This window comes from Trachurus trachurus, assembly GCF_905171665.1.
Source record: "Trachurus trachurus genome assembly, chromosome: 1".
Taxonomy (NCBI): Eukaryota; Metazoa; Chordata; class Actinopteri; order Carangiformes; family Carangidae; genus Trachurus; species Trachurus trachurus.
In genome coordinates this window covers 33,159,503-33,179,336 of record NC_139891.1, presented here as the reverse complement: position 1 = coordinate 33,179,336, position 19,834 = coordinate 33,159,503, and the positions used below count along the sequence as shown (strand labels likewise).

General features: G+C 42.4%; 1 protein-coding gene across 1 annotated transcript; it reads right to left on the bottom strand.

Annotated features, from left to right (window-relative positions):
• Positions 1-958: 958 nt before the first annotated feature.
• LOC310985390 (mitoferrin-2-like) lies at positions 959-18,149 on the bottom strand. Its single transcript, XM_083970963.1, has 4 exons — positions 17,635-18,149; positions 4,628-4,856; positions 2,986-3,042; positions 959-1,808 (listed from the first exon to the last, which is right to left on the bottom strand). Exons 1-4 carry the CDS (start codon positions 17,968-17,970, stop codon positions 1,222-1,224), a joined length of 1,209 nt encoding a protein of 402 aa, XP_083827089.1. The 5' UTR covers positions 17,971-18,149; the 3' UTR covers positions 959-1,221.
• Positions 18,150-19,834: the final 1,685 nt, after the last annotated feature.

Below are 19,834 nucleotides of genomic sequence, written 5' to 3'. Positions count from 1 at the left end.
AGTGCAACGTGTGCAGACGGAGGAGGTGAGTGATCCCGGGTCGTTCTGGACTCAGATGGGTTTTGTCTTGTTTTGTTTTGTGTCAACGTGGCGGTGGATCAGGACTGTGAGGTCAAAACGCCGACTTTGATCTGAGAGCGTTTGAGTGTCGGTGTTTAACGCTGTAAAAATAATAAAAAACTGCTTTGATTTCAACACAGTTTTTAAGTGGAAATGAGAATAAACACAATGAGTCAATCAGGTGGTTGACCTCAGAGTCACTGGAGCTGCAGCAGGAGGAGGAGGAGCAGGAGGAGGAGGAGGAGGAAGAAGAGGAGGAAGAAGAGGAGGATGATGAGGAGGAAGAAGAGGAGGAGGAGGAGGAGATGAAGGAGGAAGAGGGGGAGGAGGGAAGAGGACGAGGAAGAGGAGGAGGGAAGAGGAGGCAGAGGAGGAGGAGGAGGAGGAGGGAGAGGAGGAAGGAAGAGGGAAGGGGAAGAGGAGGAGGGAGGAGGGAGGAAGAGGAGGAGGAGGAAGAGGAGGGAGGAGGAGGAAGAGGAGGAGGAGGAGGAAGAGGGAAGAGGAGGGAGGAGGAGGAGGATGATGAGGAGGAGGAGGAGGAGGAGGAGGAGGAGGAGGAGGAGGAGGAGGAGGAAGAAGAGGAGGAGGAGAAGAAGAGGAGGAGGAGGAGGAGGAAGAAGAGGAAGAGGAGGAGGAGGGAAGAGGAAGAGAAGGAGGAGGGAGGGAGGAAGAGGATGATGAGGAGGGAGAAAGAAGAGGAAGAGGAGGAGGAGAAATAGGGAAGAAGAGGAAGAGGGAGGAAGAGGAGGAGAAGGAGGTCCGGCTGCGGCTCGACCAAACATTGCGGCTCTGATCCTCTGATGAAGTTCAGATTCTCTATTATTCAACAACTGGTCGATCGTTCACCCTGACGACGACCAGGAGTGACATCACAAAGCCTGTTCTCTCCACACGACGATCTGATTGGATGAAGTTAATCAATCAATAACCAATAAATAACGATTATTCATAACAAGCTTCTTCTCTAGAAACCTTTGTTTGCACGGCGCCGACGATGACTCACTTCCTGCTTCAAGATTAAAAAGTCGCCTTTATGTTTGTTCGTTGTTTTGCTTTAAGAACCTAAATCCTGTTTCTTTCTTTTTTCTTTTTTAACTTGATGCCGACACCGGCGACCGATCAGATCGCCGTAGTAACAGAAACCTCTGCGCCTGACTGGGTCTATTGGTCTCCGCGCAGCCGGCGCTCGTGCTGCCGCTTGGTGATGATGTACTTGAAGAACTCGTAGACGGACCAGCTGATGGCGGTGGACGGCATCTGGTAGATGACGCGCGCCTGGACGCCCTTGAAGAACGCCGGCAGGCCGCCCGTCCTGTACACCGTCCGGCACGCCGCGCCCAGCCCGGAGATGTGGCGACCACCACCACCAGCTGCTGTAGCCGTCGCCGTGGCAGCAGCAGCGCCGGCCGCCGCGGCCTCGGCCTGGATGAGGTGGATGGCCTGCGCCTCCTGCGTGTTGAGCAGCGTCTTGCACACGTCGAGCGGCGTGGTGGCGGCGGCGGCCAGGGCGCCGGCCAGCGCGCCCGACACCACGTGCGAGGACGGGTTGTACTGTCTGTGCGGGTTGAGCAGCTCCTGCAGGTACTCGTAGGTCATGAAGTGCAGCGCCTGGAACGGCACGTTCATGGTCAGCTGCGTGGTGTAGCTGCGGTAGAACGCCGCCGGGCCCTCGCGCCGCAGCAACGAGCCCACGCAGTCCAGCGTGCTGCGGTACGGGGAGTTGAACATCTGCATCCGCTGCTTCACAACTGGAAGGAGAAGAAGGAGAAGTGAAGGAGACGAAGGAAAGAAGGAACAACAGGAGTTTAACTGAGGGGTTAAAGAGATAGTTCAATATTTTTGGCAAATTGGCCCATTCCCATAACCCCTATAGTCATAGCAGTAGGTTCGTTACCTTTAATTGTCGGTGCAAGCTATTTTTAGAACGGCGGAGCAGAGCTGCAAGCTGCTCAGAGCTACACTACGGAGGCTCATGGGATTTCTTGGTTTCCCTCATCAAACTCATCAAATACACAATCCAACAACTCCAAAATGCTCTGGTGGACAAGTTGTGACCTGCACATTCACCACGCTATGAGATAATAACACAACGTTACCACACAGACTTGTTTTAGAGGTAAATTCATGCAAAATCACTGATGCGTGTTGCTTTCAGGGACAGTTTTTCATCAAGCAGTCTCTGCATATACCTCACGGCTCTGCTCCGCCGTTCTAAAAATAGCTTGTATCATCAGGTTGACGTCCGCAGGGTTCGGTTCGGCTGATGATCTAAAATTTGGCAAAAACTGAACAAATCCAAAACCGAAACCTGGATTTGGTTCATTCTGGTTCATTCAATAAATGTATTTTAGAAACAAACTCCTTTGGCTCTGATTTGTGTTTGAGTTTGTGACGTTCTACAAAGACTTAAGGTCTTTTTATGACAGATTTTTTAACAGTGTACAAAAAACAGTGAATTGTATTCAGTTTGACACCAAAAGTTAAATTTTTAATGCAAATTAATATCTAAATATTGGTTTCCTTGATTACTAATAATCGGCATCAGCCCTGAAAACAACTATATATCGGTGCATTGCTCGTATATTTTACTTTTTGTTCTATATTTTATTCTGCCATCACATCAGGAAGTGAAAACAAGAAGTGGGAGGACGGCGACGCCAGAGGAGGTCGGACCGACACCGAGAGTCTTCAATCATGTTACAAACAAACCTGGTCATTCATAAATATCAGTAAATGATAAAACAGAACAGTCAATAATATCATGATCAGTATCAGAAGCTTCTCCAGTGAGGCTGTAGCGCCCTCTTGTGTCCTGACGACTGAACTGCACCGTCTGTAAAAGCCTCTCGAAGGAGGTTGAGAACTCCTATAAATAGACGAACAGCCTCTTTAACTGGCCAGCACGTGTGTGTGAGGCGACTTTACCTTCAGCTGGGTTCATGATGGCGTCGTGCAGCACCGTCGCCATGCAGCCGGCCACTCCTGCAGAGAGAGAGAGAGGAAGTTAAAGTCTGATGACACCAATGAGTTTCCTTCCTCCTCCGTCTTTAGAAATATAGACGGAGCTGATGTTGAAACAATTATCTATCGCCCCACACAGGAAGTCAAACACGGCATCGAGCATCCAGTAAATTTCAAAATAAAACACGACAACAAACTTTTACGAGCGTAAATCATCACTGTGTCGACATTAGTTTCAGCCGCTGGCACAAAGCAACACGTCGCCAACCAATCAGAGGAACCTAAAGCTAAACAGGATGTTGTTAATGAAAAAAAATATTCATCATGGAGGTGAGAGAGACCGCAATATTTTACGATACAACAGAAGTAGAGTCAGCAGCCTGACAGAAAATAAACCTCAGAAAGACAAAGTTATCTGCTGTTTAGATTGAATAATCTCACTTTATACGCAGCTGTTATCTATGTGAAGCACTCTGTGTATTCGTACTGAGAAGGGTGCTATACAAATAAAGTACTTACTTACTTGTTATCACATTAGTTTGTAGTAGTGTTAGGCGGTAATACGGTAATAAGGTATAAACAACCACGGTATCTGAAAATACCAACGGTATTCAGGTTCGTTATTTAAAATAAAATAATATTTGTTGGTGCATCTATGTATGGGACAGCGGATGGAAATTAGCCTGTGGCTACAATCCGGCTTGTTTACGATTTTATGTTTCGTTCATGATGCTGCCTCCCAGAAAGACCAATAGATATGGCAGGTCATTTGTTCCCTCAGCAGTCGTGCTGTTAAATGCTGAGTTGACTATGTGAATCCTTCTTATTTATATGTATATATATACATACATACATATATATATATATATTTTTTTTTTTATCTCTCATAGAAATACATATACATATATTTTTTTTAACTCTTATTCTTAACATTGTTACTTATTTATTCTCCTAAGATTGCACTTGATCGTCATTGCCTCGTGTGTTACGAGTTTTATTTATACTTTTAGATATGAGTTACATTTGTACATTCCTAAGTTCCATCATGCTACCTCTGTTATGTGTGTTAGGCTGTGTGTGACTGACTGTATGTGTATGGTGGATTGTAGAAACTGAATTGCCCTGCGGGGATCAATAAAGTCTCCTGTACGTGTACCTGTACCTGCACTGTCCCACTTCAAATAAATTGAATTGATTGATTGATTGATTGATTGATTTTTAGAATGGCGCTATGAGATAATAACACAACGTTACCAGACAGAGTTGTTTTAGAGGGAAATTCATGCAAAACCGCTGATGCACGTTGCCTTCAGGGACAGTTTTTCATCAAGCAGTCTCTGTATTTCCCTCTAAAACAACTCTGTGTGGTAACGTTGTGTTATTATCTCATAGCGTGGTGAATGTGCAGGTCACAACTTGTCCACCAGAGCGTTGTGGAGTTGTTGGATTGTGTATTTGATGAGTTTGATGAGGGAAACCAAGAAATCACATGAGCCTGTGAGTAGATGATTGGTGAATTATCGATTTTGGGTGAAGTATCCCTTTACTAAAACGTGTTAATGTTGGTAATGTACATGTTTTGTTATTGTTTCAGTATTCGTCTCACCGTTGGCGAAGTGGCTGTTGGTTCCCGGGTGGACGGCGTCGCTGAGGGAGAACTTGATCTTCTCGTAGCAGGCGAAGTAGAGCGCGTGGGCGGGGCCGGCGCCCACCGCCAGCACGTTGACGCCCCTGATCGGCCGCCACACGCCCTCCGTCCGCACGATCTGCCGCAGCGCGTCCATCACGTTCCTGTAGCGCGCGCCCGGCTCGGGGTGGAGGCTCTGCATGCGCGTCTACGGAGAGAGAGAGGGGACAAACACACATGCACTGAGTTTACACTGATCAATAACACTGGTCGTCTTTATACGAGTGCATCAAAAGCAAGTTCTACTTCTCTATTTGTAGTTTATTTATAGTTATTAAAGCAAAACATCAAGATTATTATCATTTAATAACTCAGGAACTTAATCTACAGGGTATATACAGGAATCTTGAAGTTAATTTTAATACCTTTTTAAGACTTTTTCAAGACCTTTTCAATATTTTTCAATACCTCACTGCCACGTCAAGCTGTAACCATTAAAATCAGTGACAAAGACCACTATGATACAACATAATTCAAAATAGGCTGGGATAATAAATCAAAGGCAAAGTTTACAAAAAAAAAAAAAAAAACATTGCTCCACTCTCAAAAAACAAAAACAACAATCTTCTTTTCTTCTTTATGTACCGGTTCATCTTTGTTTTTTAATAAAATGAATAAATTCACACACTTTTACAATGTTTTTAGGACTCAAACTCTTGGGCAGCTAATTCAGAAAAAAATACCTTCAAAATGTAAGACTTTATAAACAGGGATGCAAACGGGTCAGGACCAAAAAAGAGAGGAATTGTCTGGCGGGGGCCTCACCATTAACAATATCACAGAAAGGTCAATTTCCAGTAGTTCAACCCCAACCAAGTATTGAGTGCATATAGATGGACAGTTTTCAGAAGGCCAACATTTCTAGATTAAAAATGCTTTAAAAAAATAAAAACCATTGCAATATTTCAATTTTGGAGATACTGATTTTTAGGTCTTCACTGAATGTTATAGTCATAATTATTACTATTAAAATAAACTGAAGAAATAAAGACATGGGATTTAACATCCCATTCAGTGTGTAATGGACATATAGGCCTATATAATGTGTTAGTTTGAACGGGGCAGAGCTCCGTGGGAGACACCTGCCTGACACAGCAACGGACATGCACGGGGGGGAAAACGGCGGCGCCGTCGCACCGAATGCACGCGGATACGCGCCGCTTTGGGTAACGAGCGCGCACGTCGCGTCTACATTGGAGGTGAATAAGAAGGCTGTTACCAGTATAATCAGAGACAACCATGAATGAGTTGTCGCACACACTGAGGTGAGCAGCAGAGCGGCCGCACCGTGACCGCGGTCCGCTCCAGCTGCCTGGTGTCCCCATTGCGCACCACGCGTCTTTTCAGTCACTTGTCCAAGTTCTCCTTTACTGGTTTTTTTCGAGAAAACACTCATTTCTCTCTCTCTCTCTCTCTTTTACCGGCGGTGTCAGCTGATGTGCACGTCTGCAGCAACCCAAACAAATGCACCAGCATACTGTTATCAGACACATTATGCATCCCAACTGTCTTTTTTTTAGAGGATTTTTTTTTTTTTTTTACCAAGAATGCGCCCAAAAAAATCATGATCCAGGGGCCAAAATTCGAAACAAATATATATATATATTTTAATCATAATTCTCATAATTTTCCTGATGTCGGTTTAATGTAAACAGATTGCGCTGATATGCGTCATGTGACAGCGGGGCAGAGCTGCAGCTGCTGTGCTGTGATGGACCTGATCAGACTGGTGGTGGTCCACAGTCAATCAGTCCCAGATCCTCCACCGTCAGCAGATCCCCCGAAAGCCCCCGCAAATAATAGGAGGTTAAATCGAAAGCAACTGGACTTATACTGAGTCTCCACACCAGATAGTTGGACCAGTCCCAGCCTGGTCAGATGCTACATGAACTGATGAAGCCTCTTGGATGAAGGTGAAACGTCTTCCTAGACAAATAACTAAGTCCAGTTGAACCTCCTTTGAAAAAAAAAAAAAAAGTTGTTGGCGGGCTCGTGAATTTTTTTTTGACACGAGTCAAGGAGCGATAAATCGCATTTCTCGCGTATCTCGCGTTTGGTTGCGCGTAAAAGCTCGCGCGAAAAAAAAGCGTTCCTCGTGTTTGTGTGGGAAGCCCCTATGGGTCTTCCCACCAAACACGATGAAATAGACGAAGACGCGAGGGTCCCGTCGCCATAAAAGAATCGGGTGTATTGCGTCGCAAAAAAAAAAAGTCGCGTCTACCGCGTCTCGCGCCTAATCGCGTCTCGCGCCTAACCGCGTCTTTGCGTCACGGCCTTTTACACCGCGGACGTAACGAATAAACGGTGACGGTGTGAACGAACAACATAGAACAGGACCAGACGTGGCGTTGTTTCCTCCTTTCACCTACAGCTCCACTCTCTCTTACTTACACTAACTACTGTTATTGTTGAGAGCAGAGAATTGTGGGATTTGTAGTTTTTGACCAATCGCAGGTTGTGCTCTTTCTGTTTTTGTAATTTTCCTGGTTCACTCATGTCTTTTTTTTTTTAGGGGCAAATGCGAGTGAAATGCTCGCCCATGGTGGGCATAAGAAAATTTAAGACCTGTCTAAAATTATTTAAGACTTGAACACAATAATTCAACAAATTTAAGACATTTTAAGGCCTAAAAGTGTGTAATGGACATACGTATAGCCTATATCAGGGGTTCTTAACCTTTTTGACCTCGAGGCCCAATTTTTATAGTACAAAGTGGCCCGGGGCCCATTAAATACGTATATATATATATATATATATATATATATATATATATATATATATATATATATATATATATATATATATATATATATATATGTGTGTGTGTGTGTGTGTGTGTGTGTGTGTGTGTGTGTGTGTGTGTGTGTGTGTGTGTGTGTGTGCAAATTAACTATTTAATACTTTTTTATTGCAAATGGCATTATTTTCCTTTCTTCAAATACATAAATAAATCTAAACAAGTTCTTACCAAAATCACTTTTCATATTTGAAGACCACATAAAATGAAGAAAAATTCGTCTGGATTTTCTTTCTTTTTTTTCAAAAATCAAAAATTGCACTCGAATAAAAATCACAACCAAAAACAAGAATAGACCCTGTCTCTGTTAAGAAAAGATGCACTCAAATATAAAACCACACACAACCAAAACAATAAATAAAATGGCTTATCAAGTCTCAACAAAATAGCACTTCAAGATATTGACCTTGTCATCACAGTAGATGAGGTGAGTAGTGACTGAGGCTGTGTATGTCGCTCTAAAGACGGGTGGGGTGGGGGTGTCAGCGGCGTGGAGGGGGTCTCTGTAGCGGGGACAGCTCTGTGACACCGCCGCTGAGTGCTGTAGGGACGGGGGGGGGGGGCTCACGGCAGCACCGCTGCTCGGTGAAAACAGCAGTGATGACGTGCTTTCACGTCCGAGTCTCCAAACCAGAAACGTTGTAACAGTTACAGCACCGGAAAAGTCGCTAGATTTGTCGCTATTCGCCTTTGACTATATAGTCTTTAAGAGGGTTTGCAAAGTCGTTAAGTTGGCAACACTGACGTTACCTAGCGTTGCTCCTCACAGACTGACATGCTGCACCTGCACTGTGTGTGTGGTAGCGGCCCTGCCTCCCCCCACAGAGACAAAGATCCTGGATGACTGACAAGAGGCTTCACTCCCTTCATTTCATTCCGCTATGGAACAAACGCGCCCAGGTGCTGAGACCGAGTCACAGAGTGAAGCCTCTTGTCATTCAGCCTGTTTGGAGGCCAGAGACGCGGCCCGGACTTTGGACATGATCTACGCAGTTCCGCGGCCCTCGCGGCCCACAGGTGCAAAACTGAAAGTTTTTCGCGGCCCTCTGGGGGGTGCTCGCGGCCCAGGTGTGGGCCGCGGCCCTATGGTTAAGAATCACTGGCCTATATAATGTGTTAGTTTCACTTTAAAGCAATACTTACCGATCTGGCATTTCACTCAGCACAGCCATAGCACAGCACAAACATTTGAAAATCAACAGCTCCACCTCCCTCACAAGTCCCACCCACCTCTCCCTCCTGCGCAGCTCCACGAGCCCCCTCCCTCCCTGCTGCATGCGTTGGCATGGCAACGGTAAACAGAACAGGAACGCGAGTGAAACGGGAACAACACAAACAAACACAACACCGGAGTTTTAAACCGTATAAACGGACTCAGTGATGATGACTGATGAGTTTTATAATAAACTGTTGTTAGCCTACTGCTACTGGAGACGCAGGGGAAGTGATTGTTACAGATTACAGTTCTCAACGAGCCGGGCTGGCGGCCGGACCAGCGCCACCTGATGCGCTGGTTCAGGCCGAAAATAAATCCAGACCGAGCCGAGTCGAGCCGCGCCGGTCCGGAGTTCAACCGGGTCCGGACCGCTGAGAACTCCCAGAGCTAAGGGAGCTAACAGTAGCCTAGCCGTTAGCACTGGATGCATAGACACATGACTTCCTGTATTTACGTATCACTCGGGGCTGATCACTATCAACGTTACAATATCAGACATGAAACTCCGCGACCAGCTGCGGCTGCAGTTATTGGTCTTTTAAAAAACTATTTATTTCCAAAAACCTTCTTTCTTGTGTGTGTTGTGACTCTAGTCTCCTCTGCTCATGTCCTGCTACTGCTCTGTCAATAAGCGTTCTTCCTGGTCGGGAGGGGGGAGAGGAGGAGAGGGGTGCACAAAGTGATTACATATTAAGTAGGTTCGGTCGCTCGTCAAATCTTATTAATCGGACCGAATAATATTATTGGTCAGACTTTTCTCAGAATTATATGAGAATGAAAAAACGATGAGTTTTTAACCCTGTTGGGTTTCTCTTACATTTTAATGTATCATCAGATTATTAATAGCATTTTAACTTAGACAAAGAAATGTGCAAAAGTTCCAGAAAGGTAAGTATTGCTTTAATTGACACATTCTACATCGCGGAGGCGACGTCTCTCCTTCACCTCTGAAACGGGGCAGAGCTCCGTGGGAGACACCTGCCTGACACAGTAATGTACGTACCGACTGCACGCGGATACGCGCCGCTTTGGGTAACGAGCGCGCACGTTGCGCGTCTACATTGGAGGTAGGCAGTTACCAGTGTAATCAGAGACAACCATGAATGAGTTCGCCTCAGTTTCACGTGATTGTCACTGTCAGCCTGTTAGAAAAACATTTTACTGACCCCAGCTGAGACGCTGAGACGCTGAGACCCCCCCCCCCCCCCCCCCTCAAAACAAAAACTCTTCGGATCTGAATGATTCACACAAGTCACCTAATTGGTCATGAAAAAAGCGAGTTTCGCTTTTCGGCGCGCTGTTTGCATCCCTGTATAAAGTCGTGAAAAGACTTTTTAATACTTTTTAAGGGTCTTAATTTTCCCAAAATTGATTTATCACCTTTTAATACTATTCAAGACCCCACGGATACCCTGATCTAAATTCGTTTTAATAAAGTCTTGAGTGTAAACTGAATCTTTCATCTGATGTTTACATGAAGAAACAACAGTAATTTAAGTTTTGAACATCATCTAAACCAGTAGTCCAGTCTGACAGAAAAAAAAATCCTTTTTAATCGCATAATTGTATATTTATTAACGGTTCTGAAGGGAAATGTGCGATTACAAAGGTCGAAAGTTCAGTTTAGTTTGAGTTTTACGCCATCTTCCTGTGCGATATTTCTCAATACAAGCCCCAATTAAGAAATAAATGGAGACTGAATGTCCAGACAAACGAGAGTGAATCAAAACTATCAAAATGTGGCTTATTTTTATTTAAATATAAACCAATTTCCCAATAAAACAGAATGGGATTGGGAGAAATAAGCTTTAATAAACCTAAACGGAGCTTGATTTGATGGCTCTGGGTCACTATTTCAGTAAAATGATAAATGTCTGTAAAAGAAATTCAGCCAAATGATAGTTTTATAGTTTATACAACCACTAGGGGTCCGACTGCTCCTGTTTGAGATCCACTGATCTAAACAAAGTGGAATAAAGACCTGCAGAACAGAAAGATTCAGGAAATCCTTCGTTCCTGCTGCCATCAAAATGCACAATGCCTTTTGTTTGGTTATACACATTCTCACTTTTTATATCATTTTATGTAATATTATGCAATTTATCATTGTTATGTAAGCTACTGGACGATCTGAATTTCCCTCCTAGGGATTAATAAAGTATTCTCTATTTCTAAAAGTCAGATGTTCAGACGAGGAATCCAGAGCCAAGGGCAAAATAAAATAAAATAAGAAAATTTCAAAAGTTTGGAGAAGAAATCCAGTATTTCGAAACAATCCTAAAACAGTTTAACTTCATTTCGTAGTGTTTGTGTTTCAGCTTCGTCGTAAAAACCAGCGAGCAGCAGGAACAGCTGATCCACGCTCAGGTTGTGTAATCCTGAAACTTTCCTCTTACATGCAATAAGTGAACTGCCCCGGCCCCTCCCCCCTTCCTCCCCTCAGGGGCAAACATCCAGATCAGGGTGGGAGGGTGGATATTCCCGTCTCCTGCTCCTTCTTCTCCTTCTTCTGGGAAACGGTAACTCAGGAGGAATGTGCTCAGTCATCGGCCGGTTGTTTAGTTTGTTGTGTTTTTAGTTTTTGTTCCTTTTGTCTTGTACAAAACATAGTCGCCGTTCAACCGCAGCGACCGCCGGACTTCAGTCAATAAACCCATAAATGAAAAACTCTGAAATCTTAGAAACAGCAGCAGCATGAGTGTGGATGAACACACAGGTTTTTCCTCACTGACTTGAACCCAATTTGGAAAAGGTTTTCTGGGAAAGTCCAGCATGAATCTGGACAAACGAGTTTGTTTTTTAATATTTCTTTGTAGTTCGTATGAGTACGGCATCTTTTCTTAACGTCTTCTTAAAAACTAATCTGGCTAACTTTTACTTTGCTATTGTTTTGTTTTTCGTTGCTGTGCTTTATCACGTTTGATCATAAGGGTTGGCAAGATGAGCAATTCCTAAATATCTTTAAACATTGTTTTAAAAGCATTGGATTTGTTCAAATGTACATTTTGTCTTGGTTTTATGACATTTGAACCATCATTTTAAAAACAAAGCTGAATGCCCCTGAAAATGTCCAATAGTGTAACCACAAAAGAATGGTATTTTTTATCCTAAGTGTACTTCTGAAAAATATACTTTCTTATGAAAAAAATTAATTGAAATAGATTTTTAGCCGTTTCTATATTTAAATTTTCAATGCATTTTGGTAATACTGGGCAGGACATATCCTAAAAACACAGCTTTTTTTCTAAATTATTTGATTTATTACCAGAAAAATACCAGTTACACCACTTGACACTGAGCTGCATCACGTCATTGACCCTAATATTGTTTTTTGTATGAAAGGCACTATATGAATAACATTATTATTATTATTAGTAGTAGTAGTAGTAGTATTATTATATGTAAATGAACCCCAAAGAAATATATGACTAATTACTAAGATGAAGATAAAGAGGAGGACGACATGTTGAATGTTACGGCTGCAACACTGCAGCTGTTTGTTTGTATTGTGAGTTTCAGTTTCATTTATGTCTTCGTCTCTTTCTCTGTTGTTGGTTTTGTTTCTGGTTGATGAGACAAAGAGAAACATGAACCAGTCTAATAACTAACGATCCTTCACTTGACTGGACGACAGAGGAGATGTACGGTAATAATGTGGATAATATCTACTATTATTAACACACAGAAAGTAAAGAAACACTTAAACAACAACGCCCCATCTCTTTCTGTACAGTGTGAAAACAAAGACGTCCACTTATTAACGCTGAGAGAAGGAAATAGACGAATGAATCTGACAAACGCTCCAGGAAATACATTCCTCCAAACCATCACTGCATCTCCGTCACACTCTCTTCATTTCCTCATATCTACTGGTACTTTACCTTTGTTGACACGAACTAACTCTAACTTCCTGCTGAGTGTTGAGTGTTTCCTTGTGTCTAATAACATCTGTGTTATTAATAGCAGCACCTGAGGTTTAATAGGACAAATCAAAACACATGTTCTGTTCAGCATATTGATATTATTATTATTGTTGTTCATTGTATTTACACCAACTGTTTTTGTTTTGTGCAGCACGACGAGCCGTGAAAAGAAGAAGCAGCTTCTCCGTCACTAAGAGAGTCTGAAAACGCTACGAGCCTTAACGACGCCCGGGTTGTTTCTGGTCTTTTCATCGCAGACGAGTGGAGTGTGAATCAGCTGGAGAGACGAGGAACAACAGGAGGTTTTATTGTTTAACACTGAACCACCAACGGGGGTATAGACGTAAAAAAAAGAGAAAAAACAAAAGGCGTACTCTTTCGTGTCTACTTCCGCAACGGAGAATGATAGCGACATAATTCTTAGTTTTTTTAATGAAAGCAGGACACTTCAGCCTTTACATTGATCCCATCGGTGTGTTTGTAGCTTACCCGGAAGCCGAGCAGTCGAGCCATGACAGGCTAATAAAATAAATACAATAATCTATCTATCTATCTATCTATCTATCTATCTATCTATCTATCTATCTATCTATCTATCTATCTATCTATCTATCTATCTATCTATCTATCTATCTATCCATCTATCCATCCATCCATCCATCCATCCATCTATCCATCCATCTATCATCCAATGGGAAAGCTGTGTTTATTGTTTATAAACATCAAGATGTTGCTCTGTTGTTGTTGCTGTGTATGATACTATCAGGAAATCTCCTGAATCATTTTTAATAAATGATTTGCTACGCTGGTTTGTGCAGCTGCGCCTGAGTTTTTCTCTGTAGGCCTACACACATACACCCGCGTACCCACTCGCGTTCATTTGAATTCAGGGGGACACTAGGACGACCCACGTACAACCTGGTTTACTAACTCATCTAGGCTGTAAATTCCTATAGGTAAAACAACAACTGGGGTAGACATTTGTTGAGTAGTACATCTGTTGGATTGTTTTATTGCCTTGAAAAGCTAGAAGTGCTTGTAGTAGTAATGAAGTAACCAGAGTCATAAAGTGGGGTATAAGAAGGGACTGCAACCTCTGTTCTGGGGGCAAAACCCTGAACTGCTTTCTGCTGTGTAGTTCTGAGTACTGTTCCTTCTCTATAGAGAATAACCATGGGTGCATGCTACCTCTCCAGTCTCGTTCTTTGACTCTCCACAGGCAGAAACCAAAATTTCTGAGACAATTGTATCAGCATCAGTGTTATTGTGGATCTCTATTCGGAGATAAACTGAATTATAATAATAATCTGCAACTGTAGAGATAAAGAAATTTAAAGAATATGCCAACTCTGGATATTTTTCACCCTTTATGAGTGAAAAAAAGTCAATTCTTTCAGTCCTTTGCAGAAGTGACGAGTCCAACCTGTACATCCAGGTGTTGTGTTTAACCCAGTGCAGTGCAGCTCCGTTTTTCAGGTTTTTCATTTTATTTTAAAAGAAGCAATGAGGAAACAGTGGAGGAAATGTGGCCTGAAGCTAAAAGACTGACGACAGAGAGAGAGTTTCAGGATGGAGGAAGTCGTCTGCACACATTACTGTGAGAAAACTAATCCGACCGACTTCCTTGAGCCGACACTTTCTCAACCACAGAAATGTTCACAGTGCACGACTTCCTCCTCCTCCTCTCACTCTGACCAGATACTTCTCATTTGGTTTTTAAAAACGACACCCGCAGACAGATTTTACACTTAACAAAGATTTCCTTAACCATGAAATAAGACTTCAGTTCCTCAGTGTTTCTTAAAAATTAGGAGATAACTGTTGCATTTTGACAAAAGTTATCGTCATATTCAAGAAAATAAATTTAAAAAATGAGGTCTGATATGTGGCAAATCAGCAGTGAGAGGGTGAGAAGTAGATTTAACTTGATTCCAGCCTGCTGAATCACAATGATTTGGTTTTTCTGGCAGCAGAGTGCGCATGAGTTGACTGATGCAAAACTGTGCAACAGGAGCTCGTTCCTGTAAACAGAGACAGAGAGAGAGAGGAGATCGGCTTCGAGGCTGTTTTGCAAAAAAACTAAACAAAAAAACCCCGCTATGAACCGGAAGAGCTAATCATGGAGGAATTTGCACTGAATAAGAGCTTTGTTGTTTGATTTCTTTCTCTCTTTTTTCTCCCTAACCCTCAGCTCAGAGAGGCTGTGGCGCAGTTACCAACTTCCTGGTTAACACCGTTACGTACTGCTGCACTGTGGGAAAAAAATGTTCTTAAAAAGTTCACGCTCAGGTCAGACCATGATAAACACAGCGACAGATATAAGCGACGTTTTTCTCTCTGAATTATTTCGTTTTCTCAGCAACGAGGACGTTCCCGTTCTGAACCGACTTCGACTTCTTCACCACAACTGCAAATAAAACCACAAACTTACAGCTTTGAATGTGCAGACTAGACTGATACTGGTTTTATAGTTTAAGCCCCTTCGTTAGCATCTGTGCTGTAAAAAAATAAATAAATAAATGTGCAGTTTACAGAGTGAGAAAGGTCAAGAGCACAGAGAGGTCCAGGTCAAGTTTCATTCAGACACATGTTAGAGAGACAGAGAGAGTAGGAACATGCGGCTATAGCTGTCGTGTTGCATAATAACCCTCTGTGGTTATGCAGCAGAACACCTGAGGGGGTAAATGATACATAAATCCACTACACATGAGCAGTTACTGAATTACTACGTTATAAAAGTCTATAATTACCAAGAAAAGTATTGCGTATTCCTTTCTGACTAGTTGATGGGACTGAACAAAATGCATATATAACATTTAACGCCGGCACATTTTATTGTCGTAACGGTTACGGATGTTATAACGGGAGAAGCAATAACTTTTTTGATTTCACTTGTTACTGAAAAAAGCTACGAGAGGTTATTTTATAAAGCCGTTATTGCTCATCAGTGCTCAGTAATTAAAACTGGGCGAGTCCAGGTTGAGTCGAGTGAGACACAGATGAGTAATAATCGTTATATACAGTCCATGGGTTTTACAGTAAACTGATCCAGGTACAGGTGAGGTGACCGACTTGATTCCTGCCGTGTGTCAAGAGGTGTTTCACTTCCAAGAATCTCTCTCTCTCTCTCTTTATCGTTATCTGGATGGTCCTCTGTTTAATCTATTTAACCTGAGTTAATGATCCACTCCTTTTACTGTTTCCTCACACTGACCTGATGACATGACCTTCTCTGGCAGCTTTATAATCAAACACACCTCTTGATTAAACAATGTAGATAAGATACAAATGAAGTGTTTATATAGTTTAGTCTGTGCTAATCTAAATTGGCACCTCATTGCAAAGCAAAGCAAAGCAGTGCTTGTTGAACTTTAAAAGGATAGTTCAACATTTTTGGCAAATCCTTCTATCGCCATAATCCCTATAGTCATAGCAGTAGGTTCATTAGCTTTAATTATCTGTGTATGTTGTTTTGAGATCAGCGGGGCAGAGACGTGAGCTGCTCAGTGAACGGTACGGGTCCTCTATCCCTCATCAAACTCATCAAATACACAATCCAACAACTCCAAAACACTCTCATGGACCTGCACTTTCACCACGCTTTGAAAAAAAATCATGTAATGTTACAAGACAGAGTTGTTTTAGAGGCAAATGCGTAGCTGTAACTACATCCCAGACACGGCTGCTGGGCGGAGGGGAAAGCAAGACAAGTAGTTCAGAGTATTTGCTTCATGTGTCGTAATGTGACATAATTATACATGATTATTTCATAGCGTGGTGAATGTGCAGGTCACAACTTGTCCACCACAGCGTTGTGGAGTTGTTGGATTGTGTATTTGATGAGTTTGATGAGGGACAGGGCAGGGGACCTGTACCGTTCACCTCCATTGTGTTCGCTGAGCAGCTCACGTCTCTGCCCCGCTGATCTCAAAACAACATGCACCGATAATAAAAGGTGATGAACCTACTACTATGACTATAGGGATTATGGTGATGTTGAAAATGTTGAACTATCCCTTTAATAATTTATGACTAAATCCAACTGAATGTATAAACTATGATAAGATAGCAGTGTTGGGTCTCCCTGGTCTATTTAAAGACAGTGTCATGGGGTGAGGAGGCAGAAACAGTTATTATACAGATAGTGTCCGATAATGGACGCATCAGTCAGTGAGCTAGTAGCATGCTAACTCTGCAATGAGAGGAGACCCAACTGTCAAACACATCAGTCTGTTGTTATTATTACACACAGTATCTGCCAACATGAAACGCTGAGCTGAGGTAAAACATGCCCGTTCGTGCTCATATTTTCAATCTGGACAGTTTCGGTATCGTTATTTTGTGCTTTTAGGTGACGTTTATTAGTTAACTGACCTCTGTTAGCAAGGTTACCCCCGGTTAGCATGTAGCCTCCTAGCTCGGGCTCATGCTGCGTTCGCGACAACTAGAAACTCGGACTTTTCACATCTCCTACTTGAAAAAAGGTGCAATTGAACCCGGACGCCGCTTCATGTGGGAATTCCCACTCGGGAGAAGGAAATAAAATCTACCCTGACTTCTCCGGACATCGATTAAAATTAATTAAAACATTATGTTATATACAATATTTACTTGTGGTTACACATTACCTACTGATGTTGCGGAACACAGTACATTCACGTTGCTATTTCTCTTTGATTTTAGTTGATCTATTTAAGTACTTCTTTCTTTCCTTTTGTTTAATTGTTTTTCTGCCCTTTGTAATGTTTTAATAAGCTACATGAAGCACTTTGAATGCAAAGTTTGTCCCCTGTCCGCCATATTTTTAAGCGATTCTCCGAGTTCCGAGTTGTCCCGAACGCAGCACCAGGCTTGTGTTCAGGCCTACTTTTACTGTGAGACCAACCAACGGCTCTTTCCAGTCAGTGACATAAACAGTAACTGGGCCCAGTCGGACGCCATTTAAAATGACAAAAACAGCGTGTTTACGTTGTGTTTGTGTGTTTGTTACCTTGACACAGTCGATGGGGTACATGAGGCAGTGCTCCATGATGCCAGCCACGGACCCTGCCAGCATGTGAGTGCTGGTGGCGGCTCCCTGGGGCAGCCCTTCATACTCCACTTCTGGGTCCGCAGAGGTCGAGCAGCTCTCCGCCGGGTGGGCTAAGGAGGAGGTTGAGGTTCCGGTTGCTCGATGCAGCAGCGCCGGGGTAAAGTCCTGTTCCCCCGACGCCGCCATCCTTCCGACAACCGCCGTGGTGGCTCCCAGCAGCCTGCCGCCGTCCAGCCATCGGGCGCCCGGTGTTTCCACGGACGTTCGCCGGGGCACGAAACCGTCCGCTTCCATTCAAACGACGAGGAGTTTTTAAAAAATTATAAGTTAGCGACCGGCCTTTTGGTGTTATTTTTATCTTATTTCTTATCTTATTTGATTATGAGTCTCCCACCAGACGGAGAAAAGTCTTGGCGCGGTGGTGGTGCTGGTGGCGGCAGCAGGCTGGAGTGAATCCCGGGAAAGGGAAGGAGTGTGACTGTGACTGAGCGCGGGTGGGTATGTCCGCGCGTCACGCTCAAAGCTGGACGCTGATTGGACGAGACAACTGTCAATCACAGGAAGGCTTTTTTGATTGGCTGATTCGGTCGTAAAATGAGGCGGGTAAATAAAGTGGGCGGGGATTGTACGTCAGATTTTGTAAGGTCTCGTTACATATGTGTACGGGAAGTTTTAAATTGGATGTCCCATACTGTGCAATACCAGAGCAATAAAATACTCTTACATGGGACTTGGAATATAAATTAACAGCGGGAGGTCTCATCATTTTTAGGTAGGTAGGTAGATAGATAGATAGATAGATAGATAGATAGATAGATAGATAGATAGATAGATAGATAGATAGATAGATAGATAGATAGATAGATAGATAGATAGATAGATAGATAGATAGATAGATAGATAGATAGATAGATAGATAGATAGATAGATAGATAGATAGATAGATAGATAGATAGATAGATAGATAGATAGATAGATAGATAAGACAACAATGACAACAACAATGACACACGGGTAGTCTAGCAGCCCCCTATTAAGAGACACTTATACCAGTATACAAATTATATTCATAAAATTAAATTTAGTAACCCAAAACCTTCTTTTATAACTTTTGAAAGTGAAACTGAACAGTACATCCAAAGTAGGCCTATATCTGACTCTCTGACTAACAACAGGAAAGCTGATAAAACACAATAATTTGTGCTCATTATTTAATATCTTTATTTGAAAACTCCCTCTGGCTCCAGTTTAATTATTTGTATTGTTTGTGTATTAATAACTGCACTTGTACTTTTATGCTGTTATCAATAAAGATTGGATTCAAAAATAAGAAAAAAGTGGGAGGTCTCATTGTACAAGAAGTTTTAAACATGATGTCCCATACTGTGCAATATTGCACCATGAAATACTTTTATAATACTGACTAAAATAAGTAATAATAGATAGGCAGTTCACATGAGGAAGTGTCACTCAGAGCAGTAATACATTCTTCACATGTTTTGTATGAGTCACATCAGTTTCCTCTTCTTTACTGTATCCTTGTTGGCAGGAGCAGATTTTTATTCCCTTCCAGTTTTGAAATGATCTAGTTTTTCCTTCTAGTAATATTTGGTTAATAATTGTTTACCAGCAGCACTCTGCACCTGATGCTGCTAATCAGCCAATCACAACAGATCAAAACACAGGTGTTTGTCTTCACTCATTGTAGAAATGTTCTTTTCTTCTTTTAATAGAAAAACTCAACTTAATTGAACTCATATTTTATTTATATGGCAAGCAACCTCAGTTGACCAAAGTGCTGCACAATATAATTATAATCAATCGCCAGCACTATATTATGACAGTAGGAAAACAGCACAAATAACAAACATAAACGGTTCAGACCGTAAAAACATCATCACTTCAATAAGGTAAAATACAAAAAGTCAAGGTGTCTGTCTACACTTGATCTGAAAGCCAGCCACAAGATATAGGTCTGTGAAGCGTAAATGTCATTTTTCTCAAACCAAACTAGAAAAAAGAAAAGAAAAAATAAAGTCAGAAACAAGTGTATCAAACACAGGTGGCTTCAAACTACATTATATTTATCCTACAGCACGTGAATGCAGCAATACGTAATTTACGTACTCGGTGACGTAGTGGTGTTCTCTGTTAAAAC

Excerpts from the sequence above, each read along its gene's own strand:
- LOC310985390 (XM_083970963.1), bottom strand. The coding sequence starts at position 17,970 with ATGGAAGCGGACGGTTTCGTGCCCCGGCGAACGTCCGTGGAAACACCG. Across the intron at positions 4,857-17,634 it reads ACCCCATCGACTGTGTCAAG|ACGCGCATGCAGAGCCTCCA; the intron begins GTAACAAACACA and ends CTCTCTCCGTAG. Across the intron at positions 3,043-4,627 it reads CAACAGCCACTTCGCCAACG|GAGTGGCCGGCTGCATGGCG; the intron begins GTGAGACGAATA and ends CTCTCTCTGCAG.